Consider the following 19531-nt stretch of genomic DNA (forward strand, 5'->3'; position numbering starts at 1 on the left):
GAAGCAAGACGTTGGCACAATATATAAAAAAATATCTTGTCGCACGAATGGCTCATGCAATATGTGTATTGCAAAGACAAGCAACAAATGAATATTGGATTGTATACTTTAGTCTGACTTTGACCAATCAGAGACTACCTTAATTGCGCATCGCCATACGAGAAACGTATCGAGGGGCATTACTAACAAAAAATAACTTAATTGGATAAGATTAGATCACAATGAGCATGTTTATTTTTCCGGATTATCGTGTATTTTTTTTCATTGGATTATAAAAATATATAGCTATAGATAGATCCTTTTTTTTTAGGTCCATGTTCAATGTCGAAATAATCTCCATTACTGTATAAAACACCCATGTCGCATGTTTTGTCAATACTGTGCAGCCCTCACAGATACTTAGTCCTCACAATGTTATAGTTGTGAATAACTGACACTGAGGACAGTGTATTCATACACCGTGACTGTAAAATAAGTTTTGAGGGCTTGGAGTTATTATACAATTCATACTCTGGTCAGGTATGGATTCTCTGAGGACTGTGTATTTTCTTGTTTTTGTTTCATTGTGAAAAATAGACGTCACCAATTTACACAAACCTGTAGTGCAGAAGGATTTATTTATTTATTTTTGTAATGGCAAATAAAATGAGTTTGCATTTACAATACTTTAACCTATTAATTGTTCTGTATGTACTGTAACTGTGTAAATGCACAGGTACAGTCGTGTTACTAAGAATTGAATTTTATATGTATTTTTCTCTTCATGTGTACCAGGTTTCAACTGAAGCACAACCTGAAGACATAACTGAAGACGTAGCTGTCACAGACCAAGTTGACCAGGTGACGAGATTTCTTTTTGAATGTTGACGTTGAAATACATTTTTCAGAAGCAAGACGTTGGCACAATATATAAAAAAATATCTTGTCGCACGAATGGCTCATGCAATATGTGTATTGCAAAGACAAGCAACAAATGAATATTGGATTGTATACTTTAGTCTGACTTTGACCAATCAGAGACTACCTTAATTGCGCATCGCCATACGAGAAACGTATCGAGGGGCATTACTAACAAAAAAATAACTTAATTGGATAAGATTAGATCACAATGAGCATGTTTATTTTTCCGGATTATCGTGTATTTTTTTTCATTGGATTATAAAAATATATAGCTATAGATAGATCCTTTTTTTTTAGGTCCATGTTCAATGTCGAAATAATCTCCATTACTGTATAAAACACCCATGTCGCATGTTTTGTCAATACTGTGCAGCCCTCACAGATACTTAGTCCTCACAATGTTATAGTTGTGAATAACTGACACTGAGGACAGTGTATTCATACACCGTGACTGTAAAATAAGTTTTGAGGGCTTGGAGTTATTATACAATTCATACTCTGGTCAGGTATGGATTCTCTGAGGACTGTGTATTTTCTTGTTTTTGTTTCATTGTGAAAAATAGACGTCACCAATTTACACAAACCTGTAGTGCAGAAGGATTTATTTATTTATTTTTGTAATGGCAAATAAAATGAGTTTGCATTTACAATACTTTAACCTATTAATTGTTCTGTATGTACTGTAACTGTGTAAATGCACAGGTACAGTCGTGTTACTAAGAATTTAATTTTATATGTATTTTTCTCTTCATGTGTACCAGGTTTCAACTGAAGCACAACCTGAAGACATAGCTGAAGACGTAGCTGTCACAGACCAAGTTGACCAGGTGACGAGATTTCTTTTTGAATATTGATGTTGAAATCAGTTTTCAGAAGCAAGACGTTAGGAGTGAAGAGTGTAGAGTAGATGCTAGGGCTGAACTATATAACTAACAAATATAATCACAACAATTTTTTATGCAATGTGTATTGCCAAGACGTTCAAAATATTGTATCCAACAATAAGCTTGTATGGGACTAAAATTCCTACAAGTCAACATTAAAAATATCTCAAATTGAAGATTTGTTGGCAGTTTGGTGATTTGGATTATGCACTGTAGTGATCTTTTGTTCCCATTAATTTATTTATGGTGGATTTTAGAGATGAACTCGCTATCAATTTTATTTTATTTTTTTAAACAGTAGTGTAAACATCAGGTAGTTAATTTACTTGTATCAAGCTTGGATAAATGTGCTTTATGTTTTGGACCTTTCGCTGCACTAGAATGGACTGGCATGATGGGTATTTTATCTTCTGTGTTATTTGTATCTGCAATGGATCTTTGTTTCACGCAACCAGAATTAATAGTGCAGGCATTTTCATTGAATGAATATAATTTAGTCAAGAGGATAAATTATGACCCATGTTTATACCTTTATCTTTAGTTGCAAGCAGCTAAATGTTGAGCAATTGTCTCAATCTTAACGACTGTCTGACTCGGTAAAATAGAAAAGTCTACTGTAACTGAAGGACTGTATCACACAATATCTGTTTTAGGGGCAATGCCATAGATTAAGCATATTAACTATCCCTCTTGTTAAATGCTTCATCTCATCTTTCGAATAAATGTGACTAGATTTATAATAATCTTTAGTATGTGCACAAACTTTAGGTTCTAAATGCTTTTCTAGTTTGCTCCAGCATCTGGCACATATCCCGTTTAAAAAAAATGCAAAACTGCTTGATGATGAAGACCTTTGGTAAATTAACTTTAGCACATTAGCCCATCAATGGCGGGAGCTACTTCTGCCGCGAGCGCTCGACACTTTTCTCAAGCTTCTACTTCGAGTGTAACATCACTAAGTAACAGCGAAGTAAAGCTAGTAAATATTTATGACCACCCGCCAAAATGAATTTTAACCCGCATCTGGCAGGTTAATTTTAGAGCCACTGTATATATGCATATGTATGTGTGCATCTACTGTATAAATGGATATCATTGCTGTCCTGTGAAAAACACGTTTCCATTTTTAGGTCGCGGGCTGCTCTCCGGTAGCTCCTATGGTGGAAGTGTTTTTCACAGAACAGCGACAATATGTGTATGTATGTATGTATGTAATAATTGTTTTCGTTTAAAAAATTAGGTTGCTGATGTATCCAGTTCAAGTGAGGATTCGTTAGCAGAGGAATATGTTCCAGATTCTCACAGTACTTCGGACACTTCCTACATTGAACCTGTTTCAGAAATTCAGAAATCCGAAGGTATTTCAGGAATGAGCTACGAGAAAACTGCTCATCCTTTAAGATGAGAGGTAGTCATGTTTTAAAGAATAAAATGTTCAATGTTCACTGACTCTTTTGCATCTGGTTTCATGTCGAGCTTATCCATTACAAAGCTGTGTTTGACCTAGATAACCTGTTCACATAAGAAGCAGTTTTATTAACATACCAGTTTCAGTCTGTCCTAAAATTGTAAGTTGTAACATGAGCACCATGTTAAAACTTACAATTTTAGGACAGATCAGGTATGACTTTGCATTTCACAGTATTGTTATGTACAACAATGTGTCCTTATATCAGGTAAGTCATTACACATCAATGCCATTTTAGTTTGTGTAAAGTCAGAATGCCAGAACTTTCAAATCACTTCAGTGACATGGTTGCTGTGTGTTGTGTAAACTTTGTCCTTGTAATGTGAGTTGGTCCTCATAATTACCATTTTTGCAATGGGCGTGGCTTATTTAGGTCATTATCTATGTCCTCACAATTACGGATTTTTTCAGGTTTTTCTTTTTTTCGTGTGTTGAGTTTTTTCAAGTTTTGAAGTGAAATTTTCCTGGACAACCCCAAAAAAATTTTTTGGGTGCAAGTCCCATCTCTCTGGCATTAGCAGAAAGGGGTGTCCCTGTAATACACAATTAAACCGGTTTGGAAAAAATGTCCTCATAATACACAGAGGCAAGTATGTGTGTGTGTGTGTGTGTGTGTGTGTGTGTGTGTGTGTGTGTGTGTGTGTGTGTGTGTGTGTGTCAAGCGCTCACACAATCAAAATTAAATTCCCTTTCATGACAGCAGTTTATTACAGGCCTCTCTTTTGCAAGCTATAGGCCACACATGCCCTTAATAATAATTACACGTGTAGAATATTTATAAATGCTATTCTTCAACTTAATCGTTCTCAACTCAACACAACTTTATTTATAGATTCATTGTTTCAAATAAAGTGCTGTGTATGGAGTCAAAATCAGTCATACAATAACAAAAACAGTTAAAACAATAAATACAGGAGACACGATAAAACTGTAAAAATAAAAAATGCTGAGTCTCATGTAATTGCCCTCTAAACCTGATCTTTCGCATCTCTGTGGATGTATTTTGGCCCACTCTCTCTTGCACAATTGCTTGAATTCAGTACCATTTGGGTGTTTTCAAGCATAAGCAGGCTTTTAAAGGTATTCCAATTCCAATTCAAGTCTGGACTTCGACTAGGCCACTCCAAAACCTTAATTTTGTCATTTTTAACCCATTCAGAAGTTGACTTGCTGATGTGTTTTTGATCATTGACGTGAAGCAGAATCCAACTATGCTTCCTTAAAACTAATGGTCAACATTCTCCTTCAGGATTTTCCAGTAAAGAGCAGAATTCATGTTTATATCAATTACAGCATGTCATCCAGGTCCTGAAGTAACAGAACTGACTCTTGTTATGATGTTCTTGTTCTGAAATGTTCCGTTATATTTACGCCAGATGTACAGACCTTCCAAAATTCAACTTTCACTTGTCAGTGTCAGTCCATAGAAGTTTTTCTTAAAAGTATGCTGAATCATTCAGATTTGTTTTGCAAAAGTAAGACAAGCATTTATGTTCCTTTTAGTCAGCCTTTTGGAACTTTTGTTGTACGCATTGTTGCCCTATTCCTCATTGAGTCATGAACACTGACTTTCACTGAGACAAGGGAAGCCAGCAATTCTTTACACCTTGTTCCTGATATATATCAAGTACTATAAAGTATTTCTCATCTGTGCTTGAATTTCATTTGTTCATTGCAGGAATTTGAGATATTTTAGCCATCAGACAAGTTCTATTTAGGTGATTTCTTCATTGAAAATGTCTTTAATTTGTAGGCTTGGGTGTGGTCAGTAAAAATGAATTGAGAAATGTGATTTGCCACAGTTTATTCATGATTTAACAAAGGGGTACTTTTCCACTCAAGCTTTGATGAGTTTTTTTCCCCCTTAATAAATCAAATCACCATTTCAAAACAAGATTTTATGTTTATTTAGGTTTTCTTTGTCTGATGATCATAAACATTTAAGTGGGGAAACTGCAAAAAAATAATAATATTTTTTTGAAGTGGCCACATACTTTTTCATGACGCTGTAATTTTGTGGCTATGAAATCATGTATGTGTACAATACTGTGAATTCCAGCACTGAAAGCAGCTCCCAAACAAGGAAAAAGTTGTTCCTATTATTTACTTGTAAAGATCAAATCAATACTTTACTGACACGCTATCATTCCATCTCTCCTCTAGGTGCTATCCCTGGGTGCAGATGTGCTACCAGAGTACAAGTTGCAGACTCCCCGGATGCAGAAGTGGACCATCCTCCACTACAGTCCTTTCAAAGCCGTTTGGGACTGGGTCATCTTGCTCCTAGTGATTTACACAGCAATATTCACTCCTTACTCAGCTACATTTTTACTAAGGTATGTATGTGTCTTGTTCGGACCATTAAGTATTGGATCGTATTAAATTGTATTAAGATGTTTCATAGGTTAAATTAAATATGTCATTTTAATTGCATATACAATGCGTATTTGTTGGTCTTTAATTTGATGGACAGAAATTCAAAAGTAAAGATTGGAGCGCCTGCACTATATGGACCGAGGTAAAGACGCTACAGCTCTTGTAAGAAATTTGGCTGGGCCCAACAATGACTTTTTACTTTTAAAGCACAGTCTAAAATGGACCGATCCACTTTCTGGGTTGTTTTATACAAAATGATCCAATTTTTTGACCCAAGTAAAGGATCTGATCAATATTTATGAGTTTTTTACACTAAAAGACCAATTGCTTGACTCAAAGTAGAGGATCGGTCCATTTTTGACCCATAGTTGGGTTATTTTTAGAGTGCATAGTTATGAACTTTCCAATGTCCGACAGGTTCACATGGTGATTGACAGGTGTAAAGGTAGGTTCAGTTATTTGGTGCCTTGGTGATGACGTGCTGTCATGAAAAAAATAAATAATAACACTTTTATTTTCTTTATGGGAGATGATTCTGAGCAAAAAACAAAGTCCCCAGTAAAAGGGGTGTAGTGAGCAGTAGCTGTTTGCATGAGACAGAAACACCCCCTCGAACCCATCTGATTTCAACAGGCTATTAATCCAGGAGAAGCCTACTGTAATTCTTGACACTTACAGTATTGCAGTCGTTTGCCATTTTCGGAAGGCACCTCGAAATTGTCAGAATTTGCGGAAAAAGTAGCATAGCGGTAATTGTCTTTAAATGATGTCTCCCTGTCTCCCTAGCGACCAGGAAGAAGCAGCCATGCAAACATGTGGTTACTCCTGTTCTCCTCTCAACGTTGTGGATCTTATTGTGGATATCATGTTCATTGTTGACATTATTATTAACTTCAGGACCACCTATGTTAACTCCAATGATGAGGTGAGTAATTACAGACTACATAAATGATCAGTCACAATTTTCTGTGTGTGCTAATATTCATATTCACTAAAAATAACTCATATCAGCCAGCCAATAAGAAAGGCTATTTAAGCATTAGATTATATTGCATACTGGTAGTTTTTCGTCCAAAGTGAATTCAAATAAATGCTTCATGTTCTCAGGTGGTGAGCCAATCTGCTCGAATAGCAGTGCACTACTTCAAGGGCTGGTTCCTCATCGACATGGTGGCAGCTATTCCCTTTGACCTCCTCATCTACCGCTCAGGAGAGGAGGTGGTTAGGGGAGAGGGAGAGGTAGGGTGGAGGGAGGGAAAGAAAATGATAGGGATGGGGGAGAATTAGAGTGGTGGGATTGTTAAAGGGGAGGTCAACCTTAAACATTTCTTTACAATAATAGATGTGACCTCACTAGTCTAAACATGATATTCTGATTTATTACATTTGTGGAATATGATTTACGAAGCAAAATCCAGCCATTTTTATCTATCTCGGGGGTTAGCCATTTTGCCACTTGCTGAAGACGACGTCACAGTTGCTCAGGACTCAGGCAACGGCCAATCACAGCTCACATGTTTCCTGAAGCTGAGCTGTTACCTGAGAACTGAACAATTGTGATGTCATTTTTACCCAACGGCATGTGGCAAAATGGCCCCCTTCTGATATTGATAAAAACGGCTAAACGGCCAAATATTCCACTAACGCAATATTAACCAGAGTACTGTATTTAGAGCTATTTGGAGCTCTATATAACATGTTATTGTCAAGAATTTTTAGAGGGGGTTGACTTGCCCTTAAAAAAAAAAAAACTGGGATTAGTAGTAAACTGTTAAACATTTTCATTGACACCCAGCTCAACACGTCAATTTTGCGGCTCCAGATTAGGATAAAAACGCACACAGTTTAAAACCATATTGAAGAATAGTCACTGATGTTTGTTCCTGACAGACAACCACCCTAATTGGTTTACTGAAGACGGCTCGGTTACTGCGATTGGTCCGGGTGGCCAGGAAGTTGGATCGTTACTCAGAGTATGGCGCGGCTGTACTCTTCCTCCTCATGTGCACTTTTGCACTCATCGCGCACTGGCTGGCCTGCATTTGGTAGCTTAATCTCTTTTCATGCTGCATTTTTTAGAAGTCAAGACAAATATTTTTTTGTAATTCTAGCATGGCATGTCACTTGTTACTCTATGCGTTTATAACATTGTCATTTCACAGGTATGCCATAGGAAATGTAGAGCGGACGACCTCCGCTGGGATCGGCTGGTTGGACACTCTGGCAGACCAACTGGGAAGGCCGTACAATGACTCCATCATGGGATCAGGTCCCTCCATACGGGACAAATATGTCACAGCTCTTTATTTCACTTTCAGTAGTCTGACCAGTGTGGGCTTTGGGAACGTGTCCCCAAACACCAACTCGGAAAAGATCTTCTCTATCTCTGTCATGCTTATTGGTGGTGAGTCCCACAGAATCATTTATATCTGTTGCGTATAACATCGCTTTAAATAGTTTGTAAAAAGTTGTACTTTACCACAAAAATCAGAATTTTGTTCTCATTTCCACCATCATGTTTTACACCAAGGTAAATGATGCAATGTCTCTCGCTCAATCTCCTCAACAGCTCTGATGTATGCTAGTATATTTGGCAACGTGTCCGCCATTATTCAACGACTATACTCTGGCACGGCACGCTACCATGCTCAGATGATGAGAGTTCGAGAGTTTATCCGCTTCCACCAAATTCCCAACCCTCTGAGACAGAGGCTAGAGGAATACTTTCAACACGCATGGTCCTATACAAATGGAATTGACATGAATGCAGTGAGTACTATAATGTATAGATATTCTATGCACCACTATTAACTCATTCACTGCCATTGACGGCTATAGACGTCAAAAATTCATTTTAACTATTTCTATTAGTTTAACATTTTTTTCCACTTTTGTTAACAAGAGTATGAAAACCTAGAATTTTTTTATTGTACATTTAGAGCGGATATCAAATTTGCGATTAATCGTGAGTTAACTAGTGAAGTCATTAATTACGATTAAAAAATTGAATCGCCTGACGCCCCTAATTTTTAATAATCTTTTCATTTTTATCGCGTCAGGTGATTAAATTTTTTAATTGTAATTAATTGCATGACTTCAATAGTTAAGTCACAATTAATATTTTTTTTCTAGGTTTTCATACTCTTGTTAACAAAAGGGGGGGGGGGGGGATGTTAAACTAATAGAAATAGTTCAAATGAATTTTTGACGTCTATAGCCGTCAATGGCAATGAATGAGTTAAGTTTAACCAAGTGATTTTGCAAGTCTCGTATGGAAACTGGAGAAACAATGTTCAAGCATCAACATAGATAGCCTCTATGTCTCCCCCAGGTTCTCAAAGGGTTCCCAGAATGTCTTCAGGCAGATATTTGTCTCCACCTCAATAGATCTCTGTTGCAGAACTGCAAAGCATTCAAAGGTATTTCCCTGTATAGTAAAGGGGGGTAGCTGATGTATTACCATATTTTGTCACATACACAAGTTTAACACAATACTGAACATCATTTTAACCAATATTGTTATTTCTAAACATGTTTCAAAGTTCAACTGCAAGTGGATAAATGTGCTTATAGTCTAAGTTGCCTTTGTGGGGTTAAGGATCTACTCGGGGCTGTCTGAGGGCCCTGGCTATGAGATTTAAAACCACCCACGCCCCACCTGGTGATACCCTTGTACATGCTGGAGATCTGATATCAGCCCTCTACTTCATTTCAAGAGGATCTATAGAGATTCTCAGAGGTGATGTGGTGATTGCTATTCTCGGTAAGTGATTGTTTAGCTAGCACACAGCATGTATTGGAAGTGTACCAACCTGGTCTCCGTTTAGTTTTCACATTGCAATGTAATATGATAGCAACAATAAAATGTATTCATATGTACAGTGGACCCCTGCTTTTCGCAAGTGATTGGTACTGACGCACATTGAAAAGCATTGGAAGAGAAACCAAAAACTAATCAAAAAATTATTTTATTTTTAAATCAGCAAATATGCAAATCCACGGGTGCTGAACTGTGAGTATGTGGACGTCCACTGTAACTAACTTTCTTTCGGCCTTTTGCAGGAAAGAATGATATATTTGGGGAGCCAATCAATCTTTGCGCCCTGCCAGGGAAATCCAGTGCAGATGTCAGAGCTCTGACCTACTGTGATCTTCACAAAATACATAGAGATGATATGCTCGAGGTGCGATGTGGTCTCATAATCACACATGTTTCTGAGAAACCTGTGAAGTAGAACAATTTAATATGAACAGCTTTTTTTTATTATTTTTTCCGGGGGGCTGAGACTATAGAATAGCTAACGTTTTCTTCTATGTTTGTAGGTTTTGGACATGTATCCAGAATTCTGTGACTATTTCTGGTCCAATTTAGAGATCACCTTCAACCTCAGAGATGTATGTTTGTCATTTCAAAAGCAAGATATCACCATTTTTTTGTGAATTTTAGGCAAGAAAGTTCACAAAAAAAGAATTGCCTAATGTGTTATGAGAGCTCAAACAAAAACTAAATACACCAATTAATCGCATGATAAGGCCTTGTTTGCGCATCTTTGAAAATAAAATTAACAGTCTCTTTACCGTTGTTGTGTCTGTGCAGGTGAATAACGAAGCTGCCGGACTATTAAGCGGAGACGACTCAGACTTTGAGGGCCGAGCACAATGGAAAAAACAGAGAGACTATTCCACTCATTCAGGTCTTCAGAGAAAATGTTATGTCCTATAAATACCTAAATCAAATATGCCTATACACTTCCCTCCAAGAGTATTAGAACTGTGAGGCCCATTTTTTACAAGTACAGTTAACAGTATTAAATTGAGTAATTAGTAATTTTGCTGGGGAAAACTGAAACTGAGTGACTGCATTCCTACACATGTGGACAAAATTATTGGTAACACACTGTCAATAAAAGATCATTAATAAGAATACAAGAAAAAATATATAATAATAAATGTAAAATATATGAATTTTTAACATTGCCTTTGAATGGTTGTGTAAAGAATTATTTAAAACAAAAAAGAACTATAGGAAAAATTATGATACCCTTAACTTAATATATTGATGCACAGCAATTTGAAGCAATTACTGCAGTCTAACAAATTGTGTAACTTTATTGAGATTTCTGAACTTTTCAACACGCATTTTAGCCCACTCTTCATGAGCAAAGTACTCCGGTTTTCTCAGGTTTGACGAATGCTTACTCCAGACGCATGTTTCTTCCACAGATGTCCAATTGGATTTAGATCAGGGTTCATAGAAAGTTACTTCAGAATAGTCCAATATTTTCCTCTTATCCATTTTGGGGTGTTTTTAAATTGTGTTTCTGGTCATTATACTGTTGCAAGACCAAGCTTTCTGACACTGCGCAGCACATTTCTCACTTGGAATACTTTGATGCTCTTGAGATTTCATTCTACCCTGCCTGTAGAGATTCAGGATACTCTGTGCCAGATGTAGCAAAGCAGCCCCAGTAGTGCCTCCTCCATGTTTCACGGTTGGGACAGTGTTCTTTTCTCGGTACTATGATCCATGTTTGAGCCTATAAACATAAAGCTGATGTCCCTTGTCAAAATGCAATTTATTTTCAAGAGATGTGTCCTCCTTGGTCATCTTCTATTAAGTCGACTTTTGCTCAAACAATGACGGATGGTTCGATCTAACGCTAATGAACCTTGACCTTAGAGTTCACCTTTAATTTATTTAAAGGTTGTTCTGGGCTCTTTTGTGACCCTTGGTATTATTTTTATCTTCAATTTGGCATCGACATCAATTTTCTTCCTGCAGCAGTCTTTCTCAAACAGTGGGGGCTGCGCATGGGTGGTGCGAGGCTGAGGGCCAATACTAGAATAAAGTGTAATTACACATCCACTACAATGGCAGTAGTGGTCTGATTTTCAGTGTGTGCAGGGGGCATTAACTCTAAAATTCGTTTTTGTGTTTGTTTGTTTTTTTGCACTCTGTATGCGCACACACTTCAACAGTCAGGTCTAATTTTCTCTCTAATCTCCTGAGACAACACTTTGACTCCTTTGCATCCTGTGCTCCATGTTACACGTCACCAAAAACGGCACAGAAGAAACCTGTGGTACTAATTGGAATGTTGCATCTTTCCGACAATAGAGGGTGGCAATAGACTGAAAAATATCATGACTGCTTTGGATGCAGTAGAATGAACATAGTGAGACGTTGGTGTTTACTGCGAAGCCTTGGAGCTAAAACTTTTCAAAATATCTTGGAGGTTGACTTGTATTCAGATGGATGGATGGACTTTGTTGACTTAAAAAAAATTATATATATATATAAATAATAATTATTATTCAAGTGCTGTGATTAGCTGGCAACCAGTTAAAGGGTGTGCCCCGCCTACTGCCTGAAGCTAGCTGGGATAAACTCCAGCGACCCTTGTGAGGACTAGCGGTTAAGAAAAAGGATGGATGGATTATTCAAGTGTACCATCAATTTTGTCCACGTGTATAGCTATTTGTTTCAACAGTCACAGTAATTCAGTGCCGTTGTTTTCTCATATTAAGAATGGAAATAGGTGTGTTCAAGAAAAAAGTTCTACGTTACTCAAATAAAATATTATGTGGTCAGTTTTATGTTAATGAATTAGCATAGCTTTTTCTTAAAGTCATAATGCTAACAAATATTCAAATTATGCTATTATATTATATTCAGTGCAAACTATGGCCACCATGTTTGGAAAAATGAACATATACTGCTTGTGACCTACTGATAGGTGACACCAGGAGACCCCAAGATGCCTACGGATGCATTCGAAGACACAGTACTTGGGAGCGTTATGAACATGGCCACAGCAAAGATGATCATAAGCATACACTGTAAGATTTGAACATCTATGGAATGTGCAACACCCCCTCAGCAGTATGTCTCTCATTTCTCCACTTTCGCATGTGGCATTATTTCAGACCTCAGACTAGTCTGACTTATGTCTGAGCTTGATGTACCGATACAATAATTTCACATACATAATACAATGTGAGCTTGGTGGTGGCCGAAGGCAGGGACCTTCCATCCGCAGCAACAGAAGCAGACTCTAGGGAGATGGAATATCACCTCTCCGGCAAGGAAAGGGTGCGGGCATACTACAAGTGTCATTCATTTTACTGCAGATATGGTCCAGTGTTCTCCAGCGAAATCGAGGGAGAAGATTCTGAACTGGCCAGCCCAGTTCAGATCTCCATGGCTGATGTCGCTGCCACAAAGACTATCAGGTGTCCTGAAATTGACATGAGAGAGAAGGCCCGTAATTCTTTAAGAGGCATGTGTATCGTTTTAAATAGTTTGATTTGTACATCTTGTTTTACTTTGCGTTTACTAAATTTGTCTGTATGCTTCTAACTGCCTACTATGCTTTCTCAGGAGTGTCCAACATCTTTACATTCTGGCAATCGGATCATGGGGAGCAAAAATATGAGGAAGTCCCCTGCATTCGCAGCCTCCCCTCACCTCCTCCTCAGCCTGATTCCGATCATGCATCTGAGCCGTCCGCTTCTCACTTCAATCCCTCCTACACTTCTCCTCCCCCTTGCATCACTCGGGGACAGAAGAAAGACTTGGAGAACAGACTGGCGTCAATGCAGCAGCAACTGACAAGGTAAGTTTCAAGATTCTGCAGTTGTTGTTTTACGAAAGTGACACAGAAAAATATAAAATGAAATAACATTACGGTATTGTACCAAAAAAAAAAACGTATACCGTATAGAGAAAATATCAGTACAATTCAATATACTGTGGGTACAGAGTTGCTGTCTGCTCTGGAATGATATCGTTAATACATTTCTCATGAGCCACATGTAGCACAGCATATCTGCCGATCAATCTATAACTTGATCTGAAGATGTCTAGATCCAAACTCCTGAAAAAAATCTACGTGTACGTGACTTTTTTTGACAATACCGCAATACGTACATATGTGTTGCCAATGTGTGAACATTTCAGCCTGGAATGGACTAGCCGTTTGGGAGTTATCATGACATTCTTAATGGCAAACATGCCCCAGGGCATTGTGATATGGCACTCAAACTTCATTTGAAGAAGAAAATCATCAGTTTAACCAAAAATGAAATATCTCTCGGAAACAATCTAAATCAATCTTTTCCTAAACTCGTTCAGCTCGAGATAAGTCGTAGCCTATTTTAACTCCAAATCAATCAACTCATTTAAATATATGGATGCGTGTTTTCTAGGCTGGAATTACGAATGTCATCAGACATCGGGGTGATAATGCAACTGCTTCAGAGACCGACGTCAACATTCCCTCCTTCCTACAATACATCACCAACAACGGCTGTCTCTTCTCCCATTCAGTCCCCTTCTGCTGAGTCCTTCCCCAAGAGCCTCACAAAGTCCTCAGCAACCATTTGCAAATCACAGCTGTCCCCTGAAAAACTACAACAGCTTTCAAAGTCTCAAATTGGAACATGTGGTTCTTCTATCCAACTATTTCTTAACTCCCCTCCACTTTATGATTCACACATTCAGACGTCTCCTCTTTGTTCTCCCGACATACAACAGAAGTTCAACACCTCTCCACCACGTCCCTCCACGTCCGATGAGTCATTCTCTACTGCCCACTTCCAGACTCGTGGGAATCTGTTGACTTTACCCTCTAACTTGTGCTCCCGACCGTCATCTCTCACCAACACAAGCATGCAATCTACGGATATTGCTCAACCGCCTCTTCTTGTCAGGACGCAAATGACATCACAGGTAATAAATGCACAATCATAATGATGATGAAATATAGAAAATAATATATTTTCAAATATTGTTTTACAACAACAACCAAATTACAGTGCCCTAATGGGTTATATTGCATTCATTAAAAACTAGATGTGCGATTTCTAGAGTAATTGCTTTTGAATGCTAATATTTTAACGTGTGTATGTGCAGAATGATTTTGGAATGCTTGTGAAGTACATTGAAAGATACATTATGTGAACATAAAAAAATATTAATTGTAGCTGAATGGTAAATAAATAAAACGGAGCTTGAACTTAGTCTAAACAGGGATTCAAACCCTGTTCTCCCGTTTGCTGTGCAAATGTTCCGTCGCACTACCAACTGAGCCATAGTGGACTTGCTGCCAACATTGAAGTGCTGTGAAATGGTACTGACAGGGTATGTAATTGAGTAATACTGAAAGCTTGCGTTTAATTTGAATGTTACGATATAGAATGGAATAATACTGTATAAAAAAAACTTAATAATGAGAAATGACATTAAATATAATGAATGTTAAATAATTAGACCAGGGGTGACAACCTCATATTAGCTCAGGGGCCGCATGGAGGAAAATATATTACCAAGTGGGCCGGATCGGTAAAATAATGGTATATAACTTAAAAACAATTGCCGTCAATTATACGCAGATTTTCGCTATTTGTGGGCCAGCCCTAAATTACGGAGCTTAACTGTAATTATAATGTTCCAAAAAATAACACGAATCCAAATGGAACGCGGCAAAGCTTTGCCTGTATGAGTTCCGGACGTGTTAAATCTACCAGTTTTGCATATGTATTGTTCCCAGAATGCATTGTGTGGCGCAGTTAATGAATTTATAAGGATGATAATCCTTGTCATAGGTAGTTGTGTCACCAGTAATTGAATTTGTGTTATATTTAACACATTTATGTCAGTCTTTGTTTAAAAAAATTAATTAATAAATAAACAAACCGTTATGTGTAAAATAATCACATCCAGGACGATTCTGTGTACAAGTTGCATTGCTCATCTGAGGACTGCTTGTGAAATTACGAATTTATGCGTTTTGATTGTGGCCGGCTGATTAATTGGTCCAACATTACAATTTTTTTTTTTACTTTACAAAATTGTCTCACGGGTCGGATTAAAACCATTTGCGGACCTGATCCGGCCTATAGGCCGTATGTTTAACACACCTGAAACAGACAATGATTATTCTTCAAAATTGCATTTGGACTAAAGTCTGATCCAACCGGGATTTGAACCATGTCATGGCATGTTCTTAACCATTGAGCTAAGTGACTTGTTGATGTTCATGGTGCACTGCGTATTTATATTGAATAATGTAGTGTAATACTGAAAGCTATTGTTGAAGCTTAATGGGGGGTACATGTGTTTAAACATTTAAGTGAAATCATAATGCATTTCCCCATATGATAGTCATTTGGTATACATTTCATCCATCATACATCATTTAGCATAATGGTCATGGATGCATTTGCAATTTATAGTCGGAGGTGGAATTCAAACTCACGACCTCCTGATTATTGGACACCTGGGAATGATGATCAGTTGTATGTAAGGGAGTGGTTGTGGAAAGTTGAACTTTGAAAAAGTTGAATGTCTGTTCCATTAAAAATAAAATGGGGGAAATGTTTTATTTTGTGCAAAAACTTTATATTAATGGAATGAGAAAAATTTGATTCCTATTGGCGTGAAATTTTTGAGCAAATCGAAATTTGAACTATGAAAATCAAATGTTGTGTATGTGGAAGTAGACAGGGGACGGAAAAGTGAGGCGAATAATAAAAGTCAAAATAAATAACATACAATACAGTACATACAACATACAATAAATGTATTGACATTGCATATAAAACTAGTTTTTTTGAACCCATTTACTGAAATAATCTTGTCTTGGCAGGATGGTGTCACCACAGAGGACCAGTCAGCCCAGCATCAACTGTTGACGACTCCTCTTTGCCCCATCAGTACGTCAGACCCAGACAGCCCACTGAGAACCACGCTTCCATAGCCTGGGGAAAAAAATGCAGTGTCAATTAGTTTACCAAGAAATATCCACTATTACCTGGAGATTACTGGAATGTTGGAAGAGAGGGCACATTTGTTTAATGTGCCAGTTGGAGTCAAGGTTGTTTTATTGCTACATGATGAAAAACATTCTAGTCTAGTCTAGCGAGTGCCTGACATTAGATAGAAACTCCAGTCTTGCGCTTTGCTGGCTGTGCAGAGGAAGCTGTCACATCTGGATTAGGGTCTAGAGGAGACCCGTCACTATACTCATTACGGCTAGACACTAAGCAACCAAATGAGCTGTTAATCGATCAGGTCCCTCGTGTGCTTGCGACCGTTAGATGAGCAAGGCAGAGATGGAGTGATGAAAAATAGAAAAGACAAAAAATAACACCATTAATAATGAAACACATAAAGTCATAAAAGTAGGCTATATACTTTCTGTGCGTGTGCATGTATGCATGCCTGTAATTGTGCGTGCGCACTTTCAAAGATACAGTATATGCAAGTTTAGTTAAATATGTGTGACTCTGTGTTGTAGTTGCACTTGTATGGCAAGCCCTTTGAGCATTTATTCCATATCCTTGATATCAGACAGTAGTGTTTCTTAACTAGTGCAGTCTTCGTCAGAACGAGTTGGACATTCAGCCATACTAGTTCTGCGCTTTGTACAAAAACACTGACATGTCACATTTTCTGCAACTTGTGCCACTTCGAACTAGTGCTGACACAAGTCTAACTGGTGACACATACAAGCATGCATGTAATGCCAAACTCGCAGCTAGTCAGCTTTTTTTTATGCACTGGACCAAACAAGTAATGTTCAAAGTCATACTGGTTAACTAGTAAGGCACAAAAGCACTGTGACCTCACTAGTTGAACTAGTTCAGTCAAAATGTCTCACTAGTGTAACTAGTGGATATGTGGGGCATCACTAGTAAAACATTTGCTTGCCACTAGTTCAACATGTAGACTTCAAGAGCCGTTCACTAGTTAACTTGTCAGTGTTGTGTCTTTCACTAGTTAACTAGTGGGTGTTGGGTAGGCAACCGGCCTGGAAGAGGATCGGCCGTTTGCGAAATTACTGATGCGCTCTAGTCTTCCCTCACTACTTGTGAACTGCACCTAACCTCTTAATACTTCCGCTGTGCATAAGGATTCTAGCCATGAAGGTTATGTTTAGTGTTGAGTGAATCTTTTGACTCATTTGTCTCCACATAAATTGCTCCTCGTGGACCTTTGAGATTATTTTGTGTTTAAGGGCTATACAAATAAGCTTGACTATATTTTATTTTCAAACTCAGGGATAGGCACACTCTGAGTGGGTCACATCCCAATTCATTTTCATATACTCAATTGAAATATTTAATTAAGATACTTTCCCCATCATTTTACTTTAAAAAATGAGTAGTTACTGCTTAGTCCAGCGTTGTGGTTGGAGTACTGTATTCATGTCCCCCCCCCCCCCTCTGGTTCCCTCCCATATCTCCAAAACATGCATGTCAGGTTGATTGAAGACACTAAATGTTCTGTAAGTGTGAATAAATTTGCCACAAAGTCACATGGGGATAGCTTCAGCTCACCCTTGCTTAAAGGATGGATAAAGCTGACATGTATTTACCAATAAATTGTAGAAATGTTTTCAGCACAAAGAAAAAAATGTTTGTTGACACATGTAAAGCTTGGAGAACTTGTGGGAGATTCTAAACTTGTGTTGCTGTCTATTTTATTTTATTTTTTTCCATTAGAGAGCAACAATGCTAATATTTGTTGCTAGCCCACGGTACTCAGTACCCTACCCAACATTTTGCGATATGAACAGCATTTCTTCAGCAGACTTGAACCTCAAATGCAGCTTGATGTCACTTTAATCTGCTGAGTCTGCAGTAAGGTGATGTTTTTAGTACTTAATGAATAACTCGCCCATCCTCATCGTACCTGCGCAGCATCTCCACTTGATGACGAACTGCCTTGTGTCACGTTGTTGATTCACTAGCATGTCTCCAGAGACACGGCCGTGGGATTTAGTTGCTCGGTGACTGGTGGACTGCGCTCTCATCCGCACTCTGTTTCTACTGGTGTTTAGGTGTTCGTTGTGACCTTTCCTCACACACTCTCAGTCCACATAATATAGATAGACCTGTCTCATATGAAATGTTATAGTCGTCAAATGATGTTGTATACTGCTATTGTTCTTTTTTGTGTTTGTTGTTTGCTTTGTTCTCTCTTTTCTCTGTCTGTCCCCTCTCAAACCTCATTCTGTCTGACTGCATTTCCAATAAATATCCATCATAATATAAATAATGGTCAGATTTAGTTTAACAAAGCAACACTATTACAATTAGCAAGAAATGTTCAAAATTTCAGAACACACGAGATTTTTTTATTTGTTTAGATTTAGACTGCACTCAAGAAAATGTTTTCATCCTCATCAGTGCAGTAGTTAAAATCTGGGTTGAAAAAGTCAAAATTGAGTATTACGTACCGTTTCTATGCAATTAATTTTATTCAAAATGTTACACACTGAGCTGTATTGAAATGATTCTACTAGAGAATAAATACTGCGTCTGTATTTTGTTGTAAATTTAGGATCTCTGTGTCCTAATCTGTTGGGGAAACTCCTAATAATGAAAATATGAGTAGGGTAAGTAAATATTTTAGCCAAGGGGGTCGTCTTAACCTTGCTCTGCCCTACTATAGATATACAAAATGAAAATAGCATTCTAATCTATTGCTGACTACTCAGTTTAAAAGCTTAAACCCTGACCTATAGGTATGCAGAAAAAAACATGGTTAAAAATGGTCCGATCTTACAATTGTAATAAATGTCTACAGCAAGGATGAAGAGGAAGACATGAAAGCTTCTTCTGTGACACATGTTGCATAGTTGACCAATGAGGTACCAGTCTTCTAAGGCTAACAGCCAATTCCCAATTGGTTGCAAGAGGTGCCTGTCTTTAAGTACAAAATAGTGTGTACTTTGTAAAGAAATAATGTTACGCAGCCTTATTTCTGAGATTTGCGTTCGAAGAAATTATTTGTTATTCCTTTAGAAACTGTTTGTTGTCTGTGTGGTGTTTTTGTGCTGATTTTGAAATCGAAAATTCATTGTTGATGAAACAAACACTTTTGCAGAGCTTTTAT

The 19531-nt window shown here is 37.8% G+C and overlaps 1 protein-coding gene across 7 annotated transcripts in view; it reads left to right on the forward strand.

Moving 5' to 3' along the window:
- LOC147181789 (voltage-gated inwardly rectifying potassium channel KCNH2-like) overlaps positions 1-18920 on the forward strand; it is a 44661-nt gene extending 25741 nt beyond the window's left edge. Inside the window, exons 8-24 of one of the 7 annotated variants that reach the window (XM_086093913.1) lie at positions 5416-5588; positions 5726-5770; positions 6415-6553; positions 6736-6867; positions 7519-7673; positions 7791-8032; positions 8198-8397; positions 8960-9047; positions 9227-9391; positions 9691-9812; positions 9952-10023; positions 10226-10322; positions 12366-12468; positions 12760-12908; positions 13010-13244; positions 13837-14359; positions 16278-18920. In XM_086093913.1, coding sequence (XP_085950039.1) covers positions 5416-5588; positions 5726-5770; positions 6415-6553; positions 6736-6867; positions 7519-7673; positions 7791-8032; positions 8198-8397; positions 8960-9047; positions 9227-9391; positions 9691-9812; positions 9952-10023; positions 10226-10322; positions 12366-12468; positions 12760-12908; positions 13010-13244; positions 13837-14359; positions 16278-16388 — 2751 coding nt within the window. In that variant the 3' untranslated portion in view covers positions 16389-18920. Of the gene's footprint in view, positions 1-5415; positions 5589-5725; positions 5771-6414; positions 6554-6735; positions 6868-7518; positions 7674-7790; positions 8033-8197; positions 8398-8959; positions 9048-9226; positions 9392-9690; positions 9813-9951; positions 10024-10225; positions 10323-12365; positions 12469-12759; positions 12909-13009; positions 13245-13836; positions 14360-16277 lie in introns of those variants that run through there. The other 6 variants (XM_086093925.1, XM_086093917.1, XM_086093935.1 and 3 more) reach the window with 6 other exon arrangements.
- Positions 18921-19531: the final 611 nt, after the last annotated feature.

Source organism: Leptonotus elevatus, chromosome 1, assembly GCF_054856555.1.
Source record: "Leptonotus elevatus isolate MCC_2025b chromosome 1, RoL_Lele_1.0, whole genome shotgun sequence".
NCBI lineage: Eukaryota > Metazoa > Chordata > Actinopteri > Syngnathiformes > Syngnathidae > Leptonotus > Leptonotus elevatus.